The sequence below is a fragment of the Salvia splendens genome, chromosome 5 (assembly GCF_004379255.2).
Source record: "Salvia splendens isolate huo1 chromosome 5, SspV2, whole genome shotgun sequence".
Classification (NCBI taxonomy): Eukaryota; Viridiplantae; Streptophyta; class Magnoliopsida; order Lamiales; family Lamiaceae; genus Salvia; species Salvia splendens.
In genome coordinates, this window is record NC_056036.1 from 36379968 (window position 1) to 36396687 (window position 16720).

Here is a 16720-nt window from a genome sequence, read left to right on the forward strand (position 1 = left end):
AATTATAAAACATATACAACTTCATTTTTTTATATTATATCAAACAAACTAAACAACCTCCAATGGTTTAGATGTTGAAAAAGTCCCTCAATAAAAAAACCATTAAAGACATAGTATTTAATATAATTATGGATGTTAGTTTGTGTTTCTAAATATACCACCAACGCTTCAAAAAGTATTCTTATTGTTGGTGCTTAAACTTAAATTATAGGACGCGAATGAAAGCGTCCTTAAAAAACAAAAAATTAAGTTAATTTGTCCTTAATTTTGAAACGTTGTCTTTTGCGACCCTCTTTTTAATATTGATTTTATAATAAAATGTGAGTGAAGTGAGTTAGTGGAATTTTGGGCATACTTACCATCTATGGTAAAAGTGAAATGTGACTCTTATTGTGAAACGAACCCAAATGACAAAATGTGACTCTTATTGTAGGACGGAATGAGTATTTTTTTAAAAAAAATTCAACGCAAGTAATTGGGTCTTAATTTTTGTGTCCATAAAAAACAGTGTCGTTTGATAATTTTTTTCAAAAATAATGGTTTAAATTTTTTAAATATTTATTGAAGTGTGGGAATTTGTTTTAAAGCCAGTTAGGATTTAAATTTTAAATGAGGTTTACTCTTAGTATTTTACAAAAAGAACAATACTCTTCTTGGAATTGACTACTCCCTCCATCCCAATTTAGGAGTGCAATTTAGTTAGGGCACGAATTTTAAGAAATTGTTGGAGTGTGTAATAATTGAAGTGCGGTAGTGGTTGTTGGAGTGTGTAATAATTGAAGTGTGATAGTGAAAAGTGGGACCCTTTTGACTTTTTGTATGTTTAGAATTTTGTTTTGTTTTATTTTTATAAAAGTAATGGCATTTGAATGTAAATTTCATCAACAATGAGGTTAAATTTTATGTCCAAATATGATAAATTCTAAATGTGACTCTTAAATTGGGACGGACGGAAATGACAAAACATGACTCTTAAACTGGGACAGAGGGAGTATAATTTATAGTTCACCTACATTTTTGTCCTAAAAAATTCGTAGTGTTCCAATTTTTTTGGCACGTCGTTCAAATCGAAAAGCAAGATTTTCAACTAAATGCTACGAAGACTTCAAAACCCATAATCAAATTTCAGTATGTTCCTGCCTATATTATCATAGTTTGGTTGATCAACTTGACCAACTTTGCATCTAGATGAAGGATAGTTCATTTACTACTCCATATATAAATTTGCATCTAGATGAAGGATACTTGACCAATTTTGCGGAATCGTGCAATGTTCGAATTAATTAACCTTTCTTTTTATAATTCTTCTTTAGAAAAATGTTCTTTTTTGAAAATCTAACTTCAAAAGTTTTCCACTTTTTTCCGTTTTCTAATTTCCTGTTCAGATAATGAATCAAAAGAATGATGAGAACACTAAGAAACAAGAACAATGTATTTATAGTGAGCAAGCTTGGTATTTCTCTCATGAGGGCTGATAACCAGTAATTAGTTACTTTAATTAACACTTAATTACATAATAAAAAGTTAATTATCATAATTATATTTAAATAATTATAATTAATGCTAGTACATGGGTCTAATTACATAATCATAGGTTAATTATTAAATTAATATGTAAATAGTTATAATTAATGTTAGTAAATGGGGCTAATTACGTAAATATCAAAGGTTAAATATCATAATTAATATTAAATAAATGTAATTAATGCTAGTAAATGGGGCACGAATCGCTAGTACCGGCGTCTTTTTCGTCTCGTAGTTGTCAGGTTGAATAACGAATCGCTAGTACCGGCGTCTTTTCCCTAAACCCTAAACTCTAAACTATAATATAAACCAGCATAATATTTTAAAGTATTGTGAGACTTATAATTTAGACTAAATTCCCAATTTGGTCCTTAACATATTGCGTTTTTTTTTATTTTGGTCCAAAACATTAACTTTTGAATTATTCGGTCCCTCACATTTGAAATCGGATCACATTTGGTCCATTTTGGACGGTTCCATCAAATTTTTGACGGTTTTAATTACCGGGTCACAAATCTGTCACTAACAGGGAGAAACTGATTAGTCACTAATCCGTCACTAATTATCATTTTAGTCATTTACGTGTAAGTTACATAAATTAGGAGGAAATTGAGGCATGAATGTACTATTAGAATAATCATAATTAAATAATCCCTCCGTCCCCGATTAAGAGTCACTCTTTTCCATTTCGGTCCGTCCCCCATTAAGAGTCACTCTTCCTACTTATCATATTTGGACATCAAAATTACCCTCATTGTTGGCAAAATTTTTGCAAAAAAAAATGTCATTATTTACATTAAAAAGAAAGATAAGTAAAAAACATTTCTCCTTCCCTTCGTCTTCTTTAGGGTATCCACTATGGATAGCCGCGGGTTGGGGCGAGCGTGGGGCGAACCATAGTGTAGGCGACGTCCGCCCCGGGGCGGACGAAAATTTTGGGGCGGACCGGCATTCGGCGAAACCTGGGCGAGGACGCTCCGGGCGGCCTTTTGCCGCGCCTATAGGCGCACCGGCGGTCCTCAAAATTTTCTTTTTTTTTTCAAAAATCACTCTATAAATACCACTCCCCCACCCCCCATTTTCACCATTTTCACACACTCTCCCTTCATTCACTATCTACACTTTCAATATCTAAAAATGCATAGTGGAGACGATGAATCACCCGACTTGCAGAAATCGGGCAATGGCGGCAATCCTTCACAGGGATATGGCGGCTATCGTACTCAGCCGTCGGGATATGGCGGCCATCCTTCTCAGCCGTCAGGCTATGGCAGGTCTCCGTCCCAGCCGTGGAGTTGGAGTCAAACCCCCCCGCCGTGGGCATCGAGTCCAAACCTTCATCCATCTCAATCGTGGAGGTCTTCTCCAACGCCCCCACCTTTTCAGCGGAATCTGAGTCGGTCGGCGTTTGGAGATTACAGACCCAACCTCGACGGGCTTAACCAGCCACATCCGGAGTCCCCTTTCCCATCCAGTCACTCTCCTTACACCGAAGCAGATCAAGACGCACTGGATACCATGATGGGGCTGCTCAGTTTCGACGTCCCGGATACGCCGGTTGCACGGGTGGAAACGCCCATTCCGACCCGAAGCAGCGCAGGGGGCGGGGGATGAAGGAGCGGCGGACGCGGTGGCGGTGGCGGTGGATCAGGAAGCGTCGGTGGCGGCTCGGGCAGTGGCGTCGGCAGCGGCGGTGGCTAGAGAAGCGGCGTCGGCAGTGGCCGTGGCTCGGAGAACAAACGGGGCAAGCTCTACACGAAAGCAGAGTCCATTGTCGTGGCGAGGGCTTGGGATGCCATCACATCGGACCCCATAGTGGGCACCAATTAGACCGATGGGAGCTTTTGGAGGTGCGTCCTGATGGCGTACGACGAGTTCAAGCCGTGGGGCGCTCGAGAGCGCGACCCAGAACAGATCCGCAAAAAGTGGTCTCGGATTCTCCCGCCTACCAAGCGGTTCGCGTGCATATACCAGAACAACCTTATGCACGCTGAGAGTGGCCGAAGCTAAGCAGACGTGAGGGCCCTGTCAATGGGCCAATACAACACGGAGGGCTGGCCGAAGTTCACAATGTGGGAGGAGTATCAAGTCCTCACGTATTATCCGAAATTCAAGGCCATCTGCGTGCAAGAGGTCAGTGGAGCTCCTACGCCGAAGCGTACAAGACACAACCTTGCCAGGGACTACAGCAGTAGAAGCGGCTCGCACTCGTGCGAGCAGAGCGACGAGCGAGTCGAAGAGCCCGCCCCTATAAACACTAGGCGAGGACGGCCCCCGGGACAATAGGCCTCTATCCGCAGCGCCAGATGGGCTAGAAGTGCCTCCCGCCTATCGTCGGCGCCGTCTGGATCGCGTTTCACCCAGCCCGCCCCAATCCCACCGCCGATGGTTCCTGGTCCTGCCGAGGTCTTGAGGGAGAACCTCGATACGCAGTTGATGCAACAACTGCAGGAAGTCTGCGGCAAATACGGAGCGGAGACTGACCCGTTTATCAAGAATATATACTTGAAGCTCATAACTCGGCTTCAGCGGCGTCTAGGGTTGGCTGATGAGGCAACTGGGGCAAAGACAACCGGCAGCAGCGAGAGAGGCGGAGAAGAAGACGAGGAAGCCGACTCCGACACCGAGTAGACGGTGGCGGAGTTTTTATTTGTATTTTATTTGTATTTGTATTGTATTTTAAATATTCGTTGTACAATTTTACCCTTTTCAATACAATGAGTATTCGGTCCCAATTATCTCGGTTTTTATTATTTACACAGCGGTGATTTTAATTCTACTTGATTGAAATAAAAAACAATGTTAAAATGAAAATTGATTATAAAATTTGGGGGCTACTAGAAGTGTCCACCATAGTGGCGGAAATAAAATTTTGGGGCTGTGGACAAAAAATTTGGGGCTATGGACAAATTTTGGGGCGGGGCTATTGGAGTGTCCACATTATAGTGGACACTCTTAATTCCTGTCTCCTCAATTTCTCTCTCTCTTTCACACACACAGAGTCACCGATGAAGAAAGCTTCACATTGCGGAGCGCAATGTTGTTAATTGGCGGGGACACATGCTTCCAACGGTTATGAATCAGCCCAGTTCCGTAGACCCAACAGCGCCGCCGCCGCCGCAGCCACCGCGATCCTCTTTCAGCTGCGACCGCCACCCTACCGAGAACTTCACCGGCTTCTGCCCCATCTGCCTCTGCGAGCGCCTCACCACTCTCGACGGCAACTCCTCCTCCAACACCCCCTCATCTGTCTCCGCCGCCATGAAAGCCCTCTTCTCCTCCTCCTCCTCCGCTGCGAAACCCGCCGCCACCAGCAGCAGCAGCTTCTTCCCACCTCAGAAGCCCTCGAAGACTTCATTTTTCCCCGAGCTCCGCCGCACAAAGTCATTCTCGACGTCCAATAACGAAGCTTTGAGCCAATTCTTCGAGCCTCAGAGGAAATCTTACGATGTTAGAGGGAGAAACACTCTCTGGTCTCTCTTCTCCCTCGACGACGGCGGCGCCTCCTCCGGCCAAAATCCCGCAAACGGCAAAAAAATCGGATCTTTAGCGGCGGAGAGGCCCGTTTTCAAGGAGACCGAGAACGACGACGATTTCCGTGACCCAGAAAATGTAGAAATTGATGAAATTGAAGAATCCCATTTGGAGAATTCAAGAAACGAAGTTGAATTCGAGGTAAATGAAGGAAAAATAGTTGAAGAAGAGAGTAATGTGAAGAATATAAAGAAGCATATTGATCTCCACAACCAAGAGAAGAGGAGCTCGACGGAGGCGGGTTTTGGGTGGCGGCCTCTGTTTTCAGCAAGAAATGGCACAAGTGGCGGCGAAAGCAGAAGATGAAGAAGGAAAACAATCCCACATTGCACTACCTAACTCCATTTATTACACCACACCTTCAAATACTTCCTTAAAACCCGCGCCCGGTCAAAGAGTGACTCTTAATTGGGGACGGAGGGAGTAATATATTAAGTGGTACCAAAAAGTAGTACTTCTACATTTTATTGTTGAAAATCGACGGACACGTATTTACATGTTTCTATATATAGCCTAATAAAATTTGGCTCTTTTTCTATAAGTACACAATTACATACACTTTCATTTAATTATAAAGTCTAATAAAGTAAATACCTATATTTATATACTTTACAAATACTAATTTTATGCATGTGTACGTAGTGACGGATTAGTGACGAATTTGTGACGGATTAATGACGGATCAGTTTATCCCAGTTGGTGACGGATTAGTGACCCGGTAATTAAAACCGTCAAAAATTTGACGGAACCGTCCAAAATGGACCAAATGTGATCCGATTTCAAATGTGAGGGACCGAATAATTCAAAAGATAATGTTTTGGACCAAAATAAAAAAAATGCAATATGTTAAGGACCAAATTGAGACTTTAGTCTATAATTTATAAATATCAGTGTATCACTAACTATAGTTTTCAAAATTTATGGGTGGATAGTTATTGTACGTGACGCAAATGTAAAAGAGTAGTCATAAAATTAAAATTTAGTGACATTTAAGGTTGTAACGTTTTTGTGATTTGTAAAGGTGTAGTTATTTTCATGACATATGAATGTGTAATTATATATGAAAATGTATTTATAATTATATTTTAGGAAGATTAAAGTCTAATTTTGGTCCCTTACATTTGCTCTAAAATTCTTTTTGGTCTCATACATTAAGTTTGTGATTTTTTTGTCCCTAACATATTATTTTTGTACCTTTTGGTCCCAACCATATTGTTTTGGTCCAAAATAACCATTTTCTGAAATTAACAGTCAAACTGTTTGGTCAATTTAATAACTTAATTATAATTTAGGACTACAGTCCAATTTTAGTCTCGTACATTTTCCATAAAATTCTTTTCGGGTCTCATACATTAAGTTTGTGACCAAAATGTACCAAAACAATATGTTAGTGATCAAAAGGTCACTAACTTAATGTATGAGATCAAAAAGAATTTTAGGATAAATGTAAGAGACCAAAATTGGAATTAGCCTTTTAGGAATAATTGCATTCAGTCGTTTGGGCCGGGCTAGGCCTGGCCAGAAACGAATTTCCTTGAAGACCTATGTATATAGTTAGTTATTGGGCTCATGGGATTGGGCTGTGAGAAACATTAATTAATTTGTTTCATTACGAAAAGGCCTCGGCATATAAACTAGTACTACTACTAATTTTCCTTACCTTAACGAAGTTAAAAAATGTAAAGTTATCAAAAAAAAAATGTAAAGTTAAACACTATTAAGCTGATCCTCACAATCTTGATTTATTTGATGATATACCATTCATAGAATGATCAACGAGGAAAAAAAATAGCATGATATTTCCAGAAGCTTCTAGAAGTTTACTAGTCTTGAATCCGAACTCGTTTCAACATAGTTTTCCCATCAAGCTGGCCACTCTGTTGTTCCAATAGATAATCCTTATATTTCATCGCAGCATAGGCCGCCACCACGCCTTCGCCTTCCACAAGCCGACGAGCAGGGGCTACGACTGCGTCTAGAGACGGCCCGTTTGCCATTGCAATGGAAATCCTCGCCGTTTTATCGTTCACAACGGCCCTGTGCAATACGCTCTTGTACTTTCCATTGCTAAATATCTATATAAATACGCTTAATTAATGAGTTGTAACTAATTTTGATGGAATATCACTCATTTGTAGGAATGATAATTTTTCACTAGTGGGATGGAAAAAAATCGAGCTATATATCTTCTTATTTTTCAGTCTACTTTAATTTAAGATAAAATTATAATAAGACGTTGATGTGATTATTTTTCCCTTTCTTTTCTTATGATAAATTTACAACAAATTAAAAAAGAACACGCTAACTGAATCTTATAAGGTGGCGTTCGGTTGCCATGATTAATATCATGAGACTATCCATCTAGGATTAAGTTGTGGGTTTATTTTAGTTGGAGGGGGAGGCTATGACTAATTATCATGAGACTATCCATCTAGGATTAAGTTGAAGGGTTCAATCTTATGAACCAAACATGATACATATTTAATTATGAGATTTAATCTTGCCAACCGAACACCCCCTAATAAGATTAGATTGTACGTACCTCAAGATGATCGCCGGTGTTGACTAGTATGGAGTTGGGAGGAGGGTTTACATTAAACCATCTTTGGTGATGCTGAATCTGAAGGCCACCGACGTCGTTTTGTATGAGAAGTGTGAAAAGACCGTGGTCGGAATGTGGTAGGATCCCCATTGCCGCCTCTGGATTAGGGCAGCGTGGGTAGTAATTTGCGACGAAAATTTGTAACGATGACCTCAATTCCAACTCCGTCTCCATTTCCGTTTCCTCCAACCCTAGGCTTTGTGATATAGCTTTCGACAATTTCGATACCACATCGCGGCTTCGTTCACAATATTCCGGTAGCAATTGTCTACATATGCATTTTATGTACAAGAACAATAAATTTTAATAAAGAAGTACGGAGTATAACCTTTTCTTTAATTTCATTGTTTTCGTGCCTTCAAAATTATTTTTCATGGTATGGTATACTTATTATAAATTTGATAGGCATTATCCAACCAAATGTATATAGATGAGTAGTTGTTATATAAATATTCATTAGTGTACAAAATAGGTCAATCAACATAGCGTGTCCATGTTATTTTGTGCATTATCTTCTTTGCCCCACTTCAAAATATTCCCGACAAACATAACCAGATGCTGTCGATGTTACTATCCAAACACCAAAAAATAAAATCATTAAGTGTAGGCGGCACTAGTCGCTTTCTTTTCTTCTAGTGTGATCCAATTCTTATTATTGTTACATTTCCTTCTTTACTGATAAATAAATGGCACTAAACAAAGTTAAGGAAAAAATTAATGTAATTATGCACATTTAATTAGACCCGTCAACCTAGTGTCCTATTCTATTTTAGTAATTATGAACACACAAACCACTTAATTATAATCGTCAATATTACCTTCAATATTGGACCCACCTCATATATTATTATTATTATTATTATTATTATTATTATTATTATTATTGTGGAATATATATTTCATTAATGATGCATAGTTAAATCGAAACAGTTGGTTAAATTGGTTTAGTTTTAAATCTTATAGTAAATTAGAACTATTAAATCATTCCCAAAGAAAAGATAGTAGTGGTAGTAAATAATTTGGTAGTAATTAATTTACCTTAGAGATTGGGGTTTGTGAGGAGAGGTGAAGTGAGGATGCACAAAAACCTTCAAAAAATCCCTCCAGCAAAAGACGTTGTCAGTTGCAGCATTAAAGCTGGTGCCATACCTAATCGGGCTCAATACATTTTCGGGTTCGAATTCCGGTTTCTCCGCTTCCGGCAGATTGAAAAATTCAGCCGCAGCTTCAAGCACGCCCTGCCTCAACTCTTCCGGCATGCCGTGATTTACCAGCTACACCCAAAATAGTATACAAATGAAAAAACCATTATAAAGAAGAAACAAATTAATTTATAGTATATGATGAATTAATTACGATGAAGAAGCCCCAATCTTGACAAGCTTGGTCGAGATCGTGGATGGCTTTGGCCTTGTGAAGAGGGTTGTGAGAGGTGAGAAGCGAAAAATCGATAACCGGAATTGAAGCTTCGACTTCAGTTTCAGCAGGATCGGTGTGGTAGATGTAATTGGTTGGGATAGAAGAGAGATTAGGTGATTCTGCAAGATGTTTCACGCAACTAATGCTTCGCGCTGCTGCCATCTTTCAGCTGTAGAGAGATGGATAGAACTACAAAGAGAGAGTTTGTACACAACTATCCCTCCGCCCACCGTTTAAAGAGTTCTTTTGACTTGACACGAGTTTTAAGAAATTGTTTAACTCCGTGAAAAAAATGAAATAGAGAAAATGAGTGAAATGTGAAATCCATTTAAAATATTAATTTTATAGTATTAGATTATAAATATAACAAATCGATATAATCGGGGTTCGTATACTAAAAATGAAATAAATAAAATAATTTTATAAATTATAAACAATTCAAAATATCAAAATGGCTCTTTGATGGATCGAGGGAGAACATTCTATTAATGCTAGTAGCAGTGACGGAACCACACAGTGCCAAGCCCCCGCGCCTGCGGGGGCTTACCCGGCACCAGACCTCAAATCACCCTTATACCGCCGTGCTCCGACCGATTTCCGCCCCGGCGCCGCGGAGCGAGCCCTGACTCCGTCTCTCGCCTGTAAATCCTAAAATTGAAATTGGGGATTGGGGAAGAAGAAGAAGAAGAAGAAGAAGAAGAAGAAGAAGAAGAAGAAGAAGAAGAAGAAGAAGAAGAAGACGTGGGTTATTAGTTTTGGGCTACTTATTTTACCTTTTGGGCTACTTATTTTACCTTTTGGGCTACCTTTTTCTTTTGTGCCTCTTTTTCTTTTGGACTTTTAACTTAATAAACTAAGTAGTGATAATATCAGCCCTAGCCCAAGCCCTTACTCAATTAGTCAATTGGCCCAAATATTCTCATCTCAGAGGACAACACGCAGCAGCTTGACGTCGCTGCTAGAGTTCTTCAGCCGTTTAGCGGTTTCGTTCAGCCGTGCTTTTCGAGATTCAGAATTTCAGGTAAGAATTGATCATTTGATGATCAACGGGCGATGTATATAGACTTGGTATGAAATTTAGGGCTTAGTGGCAGTGGCTTAGTGCAGCAGCTCATCTCATTTCAGATTTCAAGATTCAATTTTCAATTCTCATGTTTAATGTTTTATTTGCCTAAAATATAATTAAACTTTGTAGTAGTAGTCTCATGTTGACACGTTTGATGTTTCTATATAATATTTTTTTACCTCAATGCTTTTAAGTTCAATTTGTCTACATAATCCAGATTGCAGTAGGTTAGAAGAATTAGGAAAAAATTATTTATATTATGATTTGTGCAAATAGTATCATTGTATCTTTATTATTGTATGAAATATATATTATATAACACTAAGAAATCTTATTCTTATTGATTGTAGCTATGCATTGGTATTTTTCTAAAAGAGCAAGGAACGATTGAACAACTACAAGTGCTCCAAATGATAGTAGTATTTCAATTCCGAATCCGATCATGAACCAAGAGAGAATTAATGTTGCATGTGTTGAATCTAGTGCGGAAAAACATAGATCGTGACCCGGGAAAGCGGAGACCTATTGTTGAGTATGAAGTCCAAGATAGGGACCGCATTCGAAGAGAATACATCTCGAAGGGACCTTTCCAACCAAAAGGCCATGTCTTTAAGAAAAGCTCATTTGGTAAGGAAAAATGGAGTTTCCAATGTAAATGGTTTGAAAGACATGCTTGGTTGGAGTATATGCAGCATTTTGTTTTTGTTGTTATCTTTTTAGGCCTATTAATGACAATCGGTTTGGCAATGATGCATTTGTGAGCGCGGGGTGTAAAAATTGGAAAAAAGGCTCTTGCTATTTTTAGAGAACATGAGGGTTCAGTTTATAACACATATGATCAGGTCAGAATACTTTTTGAAGGATTTAAAAATCAAAGACAAAGTGTTGAACATGAGGGTTCAGTTAATAGCACACATGTTCATTGTTTTGCCCATCAGCTTCAATTAGTAGTGGTAAATGTTACAAAAGGACATGGTGCTGTAAGTGATTTTTTTACCATTGTTACTATGATTGTCACCACATGTGGATCATCTTGTAAAAGAAAAGACAAGCTACGGCAGCTTGAGCATGAAAAACTTGTCGAAGGTATAGAAAGTGGAGAAATTAAAAGTGGAAGAGGTTTAAATCAAGAGACGTGTTTAAAGCGACCAGGCGACACTCGATGGGGGTCACACTTCACTACTTTGCTTCGTTTAAAAAGCAAGTGGTTGTCGATAATTGAAGTGCTTGAAAATGTGCTTGAAGATGGTTCTAATCCTGATAATAGAGGTATATCAAAAACATTGGTCATGAGGATGGTGAGCTATGACTTTGTTTTTATTTTACACTTGATGATAGAGTTGCTTGGGACAACGAATGATTTGTCAACAATTCTACAATTTGGGGATCAAAATATTGTTCAAGCTACATCTTTGATTGATACCACCAAAAGGACTTTGCGAGATTTGAGAGAGAATGGGTGGAATGAATTCTTGGGACAAGTCGAAGAGTTTTGTGTGGCTAACTCCATTGACGTCATTAGTATGAATGATGCCATCAATCATCGTGTGCGTATGAAGCGGGATGGGCGCGTTACTAATTATCATCATTACAAACTAGAGATTTACTGTCAAGTAAGCTTCACATTTTATTTCTCAATTATGATTGCAATTAATTATCATTTATAATTAAATACTTAAGTTTAATTTTTTGTATTATTAGGTTCTTGATTTACTTACTCAAGAGATGGAGAATCGTTTTCCGGAAATAAACATAGAATTGCTTACTTGCATGAATTGCCAAAACTCATTTGCTAGCTTCAATGTGGACAAGTCGGTTCGTCTTGCAGAACTTTGTCCGGCTGACTTCTCATCTATTGAATGCATGTCTCTTCCATATCAACTTAAAACTTATATCAATGATATAGTTGATAAAGTTGAGTTCTCCAACATTGAAGATTTGGGAAATTTAGCAAAGATTTTGGTTTCTACCTCAAGAGATAAAGCTTTCCCATTGGTGTACCGTTTGATTGAGTTGACACTGATCCTCCCGGTTGTAACAGCTTCTGTCGAGAGAGTATTTTTTTCCATGAAACTTATTAAGACAGATTTGCGCAATAGAATGGGAGACGAATGGATGAATGATATCATGGTGGTACACATTGAGAGGGGAATTTTTAAAAAAATTGGAAATGAGACTATTCTGCGGCGATTTCAAGACATGAAGAATCGTCGAAAACAGTTATCATCTAGTGTGTCTTAAAAGTTGAATAGACATTACATGTAAAATTAAATATTTTAGTATATGTATATATTTTTTTAATTTCAGTCTTGGCTTGTTCAATTTTCTAGTTCCATCACTAGTATGATATTTTATTGTGGTCTCGTAAAGTTTGATGCAGTCATGTCACCTAGAATTTTCCAATATAGTATCTGTACAAATTTTGGACTACTCTTATCATCTTTATTTTAAAATAAATGGTCTAGAATCGGTCTGTCACTATTTTCAGAACTTTTATTTTAGTTTTAATATTTAAATGAACATGTGTCATTTTGTATGAGTATTGTTTTTCACTTCTGTGATATTTTTGTTTGATCATGTTGTCTATAGGGTTTTTTTGACTGCTGAATTGGGTCCATATTTATCTTAAACTTGTTCTCTACTAAGTTTATAAGTTAGGAGTACTACATAATTAACATTTTTAATAACATTTTTTAAAAATAAAAACTAATAACAATTTTCAAAATAAAAACTAAGAATAAATATTACTACTATTTTTTAGATTTTTTAGTCTAAAGACATTCATTAATCGCGATAATTTATTGATATCAATTTTAATTATTTTAATATAAAAATAGTATAATTGTCTAAGTTAAACTAAAGTAGTTCTGATATATCCTGGAGTTAGGGAACAAAATCATCAATACATATATTGATATTAAGTGTAACATAGACTGATATAGTACAATGTATATGATGTGTGGCACAAAAAAACTCTTATAACGTACATTAATGTTGGGAGTGATTTTTGAACATAAGTCAAATATCTCGAGCTGCACACATGCATGTAAGAAGTTGTTAGATTCCTCATAAAAAATACCTTTAACTAAAATCAAAAGAATTACATGAATTTAAGTTTTGAAAAAAAATATAGGAGAGAGAAAATGATTAAATTTAACTAAGTGCTATATATATTGTCTCCTTATTTCACCCTTCAACTCATATGTAGTCTATTAAACATTGATATTTTTATCATTAATTCTATATCATCTATTTTATAGTAGTAATACAATAGTTGCAAATGTTTTTACATGAACGTGTGCAAATATGATCTCATTAGAATTAAATTTAATTTTATACTATGTTTTGTGAAAGAATAGTTTAAATTTAAAAAATTATAGTACTATATATAATGTTTCACTATATTTCAGAAGAGAGAAAGTAATTTACACAACTAATTACTAGTTAATAAATTAAACTTTTGTATCGCATAACTAAAATGAAGTAAAAATAATCTAGTTACTTAAATCTACTACCACATGACTGTCACCATATTTGTATAGGAATATTTTAAAAACTCACATTTGGTCTTGTGAAATGGAGTAATTAACATTCTCATTTGTGTATAATTATACATATATATTTTAAATTTGCTTTAAAATAATTGCTTTAATATTATTAGTGACATTATTGCCGCTCATCATGTTTGCAAAACTTACCGGCAACAGTTGTATACGAGATATTCCAATATAATAAAAATATAAATAAATTATTTAATTACGAATTTTGAAAAGACAACATTATATCTTCCTCTCAAAAAAAGAAACAATTTTCAAACATAAATAACAATGGTAAGCTACACATAAATATATAATGCACCAATCTTCTCAATAGAAAACACACACACACACACACACACACAATTTTATTACACACATGTCATCCATCTTGACCTCGTCCATAATTTATTAATTAAGTCGATATCCTTTGCTCATCGAGAATTGATATGCCATTGAAAGTGCGGCTGAGCTGAGACTCCACATATTCTTGATACTTCATTGACCGATACAAAGCGCCGCCGTCCCTTTCCACCAGCAGTGCCGCCGGCCCCACCACAACATCTTTCCCGGGACCGTTCCCCACCGCGATCGACAGCCTCTCCCTTTCCTTGTTCACCACAGCTCTGTGCCGCGAGCTCTTGCATCTCCCGTTGCTAAATATCTGCCCCAATTAAACAATGTACTTATATCAATATTAGTACGTTCTTATAAATTCAAGAGTAAAGATCAATTTTAATTCTAAACATATGACCAAAATACGAATTTGGTCCAAAACATTTACTTTTTGAAAAATAAATTAATAACAAATGATATCCGGTATCTAGATTGAGGGGTAAAAAATATATGTAATTATATTTTCATGTAGTAACTTTATTAATTTTGACGTTGTCAAGCTAGGTAGTTACCTCAAGGTGGTCACCAACATTGACAATCATAGAATTGGGGGGAGGATTGACTTCAAACCAGTGGGATTGTCGCTCGATCTGTAAGCCAGCTAGTCCGTTGTGGATGAGCAATATCGTAAAGAGGCCCGGATCGTTATGTGGTGGCAGCCCTATTGTTTGATCTGGCTGAGGGCATGGTGGATAGAAATTTCCTCCAAATTTTTGAAAACTTGAATCCAGCTCCAAAGCTTCCTCCACGTACTGACGGTCGAGCTCCATGGATTCTGCTACTGCTCCCACCAGTTCTCGTGCCATTTTCCGGGTTCTTTCAGTGTATTCAGCCAGAATTTCCCTGCATGCCAACAACAAGTTGGTTAAAAATGGATCAACCAGATTAACCAAAATGAGATTTCATCCTAAAATTAATTAGTGACATATTTGGCATTTGAATTGATATCTTTTTACTTCACATTTTCAATATAACTCACGTGTAAATATCTCAATATAGACTTAAAGGAGTAAATATATTATATGTGAAGTGGATCAAATGAGAATTATCTAATAGTACATGATGCTTCTTATATACTCTATTATGTTCCTTAAAAATAGACATTATTTCTATTTTTGTCCGTCATAAAAATAGTTCACATCCATTCATGGAAAGTCTTTATCTCTAATAAGGTGAGCCGCATTCTCCACTAATGATACATTTATCACTTTTTTGTTCTATCATACTTTACCAGCTACGCATTAAAATCTGAGTCATCCCTAAAGTTTCTATTTTTATGGGACAAAGGGAGTATATTTTATACTCCGTATATATTGAACCAATAATACTCTTCATTAGTTATAGGTGTATTGCAGTTATTTTATAGATTCAATGCATGGCATTGCTAAGCTTGTAATTTGTACATAGTTTAGGTTTTTATTTTATGTCAACTCTCTAGATATATATTAACAAGCCATGCATCACAATATTAGAAGGAAAGATGAAAGTTTGTGAGGTACCTTAAGGGTTGGGGTTTGGTGGGGCAGTGGAAATCGGGGTGCACGTAGAGCTTGAGGAAATCTCTCCACAAAGTGAAGGTTTCATTGGAAGTACTCTTCAAGTTGAAATTTCCACAGGCGATTGGAGACGAAGTGCTTTTCGCCTCGTACTGCTTTTTCTCGTCGTCCGGCAACCTGAAAAATTCTCTCACCGTTGCAAACATTGATTCAATCAACTCCTTCGGTACCCCATGATTCACCAGCTGCACTCACAAACGATATTGGTTAATGCATGTCTTATAGAACTTCTTAAATTAAGTTCCAATTTTTAAAATCAGGGTTAGACATTTTTCTGATTGAGTTGGACTAGCTCCATTGATACAATAATTGAATTCCATCTGATTCCATCTTAAAACCAATTGGTTCAAGTTCGCTCTTACACTGATGCGAGATATTTGATTGTTTCATTTGTCAACAAGGCCAAGCTGGTCGTAGGTTTGAGTCTATCATTGGTTCAAATTTAATGTTGCAGTTACCAAAAAAAAGTGAGATTTACTTACGACAAAAAAACCCCAATCTGCGCATGCTTCCGCAAGTTCAGCGATGGCTTTGGAGCGTTGATGGGGATCGGAGGAGGTGAGGGCAGAGTAATCAATGACGGGGAGTGACTCACAGCTCGAAGCCCTAGTGTCGTTGGTGTCTCCGAGGTTATATTTGGTCGGGAGAGCTTCTAGATTGTCGGAAGCATCTACCAAGGATTGGACCGATTCGTTGAACTCAAAGGGCTGATGGCGACGAGTATCATCAGCTGAGGAGTTTGTAGAAACTGCAGCTGGTGCCATGTTTTTGAAGTTTAGGGTTTGCTAAATTGATTAATCGATTAATCTCAGCTTATAGTAGGTAGGTAGTTCATTAATCCTAAGTTAATTAACATATATATAGAAAGAGGGTGGCTAATTGCATTCATTGTATGCGAATTTCAACAATGAAAAGCTTGTAATTTTGTTGAATTTAATCAAGTTTAACTGTTGTATTTAACTGAAAAATCCAGTAGAAAGAGTCATGGTCGATATACGGTAAAGTTTTTAGTTGAACGTAACCACAGAAAATAACATATACGCATATATGAGTCAAAATCATTGTGCTAGAGGCAATATATATTGTA

At 37.2% G+C, this 16720-nt stretch overlaps 4 protein-coding genes across 4 annotated transcripts; 2 read left to right on the plus strand and 2 right to left on the minus strand.

The window, feature by feature from the left end:
• Positions 1-4599: 4599 nt before the first annotated feature.
• On the plus strand, positions 4600-5435 carry LOC121804216 (protein OCTOPUS-like). Its single transcript, XM_042203741.1, has 3 exons — positions 4600-4818; positions 4876-5199; positions 5283-5435. The coding sequence occupies exons 1-3, from the start codon at positions 4600-4602 to the stop codon at positions 5433-5435; spliced, it is 696 nt and encodes a 231-aa protein (XP_042059675.1).
• A 1340-nt stretch (positions 5436-6775) lies between these two features.
• On the minus strand, positions 6776-9351 carry LOC121805691 (2-oxoglutarate-dependent dioxygenase 19-like). The gene is made up of 4 exons (XM_042205640.1): positions 9017-9351; positions 8699-8934; positions 7601-7928; positions 6776-7133 (listed from the first exon to the last, which is right to left on the minus strand). Exons 1-4 carry the CDS (start codon positions 9239-9241, stop codon positions 6882-6884), a joined length of 1041 nt encoding a protein of 346 aa, XP_042061574.1. The 5' UTR covers positions 9242-9351; the 3' UTR covers positions 6776-6881.
• A 1801-nt stretch (positions 9352-11152) lies between these two features.
• On the plus strand, positions 11153-12386 carry LOC121804217. Its single transcript, XM_042203742.1, has 2 exons — positions 11153-11758; positions 11847-12386. The coding sequence occupies exons 1-2, from the start codon at positions 11153-11155 to the stop codon at positions 12384-12386; spliced, it is 1146 nt and encodes a 381-aa protein (XP_042059676.1).
• A 1685-nt stretch (positions 12387-14071) lies between these two features.
• On the minus strand, positions 14072-16397 carry LOC121804218 (2-oxoglutarate-dependent dioxygenase 19-like). The gene is made up of 4 exons (XM_042203743.1): positions 16116-16397; positions 15577-15818; positions 14590-14920; positions 14072-14345 (listed from the first exon to the last, which is right to left on the minus strand). Exons 1-4 carry the CDS (start codon positions 16395-16397, stop codon positions 14097-14099), a joined length of 1104 nt encoding a protein of 367 aa, XP_042059677.1. The 3' UTR covers positions 14072-14096.
• Between the last annotated feature and the right edge of the window lie 323 nt (positions 16398-16720).

Excerpts from the sequence above, each read along its gene's own strand:
- LOC121804217 (XM_042203742.1), top strand. The coding sequence starts at position 11,153 with ATGATTGTCACCACATGTGGATCATCTTGTAAAAGAAAAGACAAGCTA. Across the intron at positions 11,759-11,846 it reads AACTAGAGATTTACTGTCAA|GTTCTTGATTTACTTACTCA; the intron begins GTAAGCTTCACA and ends TTGTATTATTAG.
- LOC121805691 (XM_042205640.1), bottom strand. The coding sequence starts at position 9,241 with ATGGCAGCAGCGCGAAGCATTAGTTGCGTGAAACATCTTGCAGAATCA. Across the intron at positions 8,935-9,016 it reads AAGATTGGGGCTTCTTCATC|CTGGTAAATCACGGCATGCC; the intron begins GTAATTAATTCA and ends TTTTGGGTGTAG. Across the intron at positions 7,929-8,698 it reads CACAAACCCCAATCTCTAAG|ACAATTGCTACCGGAATATT; the intron begins GTAAATTAATTA and ends ATGCATATGTAG.
- LOC121804216 (XM_042203741.1), top strand. The coding sequence starts at position 4,600 with ATGAATCAGCCCAGTTCCGTAGACCCAACAGCGCCGCCGCCGCCGCAG. Across the intron at positions 4,819-4,875 it reads TCTCCTCCTCCTCCTCCGCT|ACTTCATTTTTCCCCGAGCT; the intron begins GCGAAACCCGCC and ends AAGCCCTCGAAG. Across the intron at positions 5,200-5,282 it reads GAAACGAAGTTGAATTCGAG|GAGCTCGACGGAGGCGGGTT; the intron begins GTAAATGAAGGA and ends CCAAGAGAAGAG.
- LOC121804218 (XM_042203743.1), bottom strand. The coding sequence starts at position 16,397 with ATGGCACCAGCTGCAGTTTCTACAAACTCCTCAGCTGATGATACTCGT. Across the intron at positions 14,921-15,576 it reads ACCAAACCCCAACCCTTAAG|GGAAATTCTGGCTGAATACA; the intron begins GTACCTCACAAA and ends GTTGGCATGCAG. Across the intron at positions 14,346-14,589 it reads ATGTTGGTGACCACCTTGAG|ATATTTAGCAACGGGAGATG; the intron begins GTAACTACCTAG and ends TAATTGGGGCAG.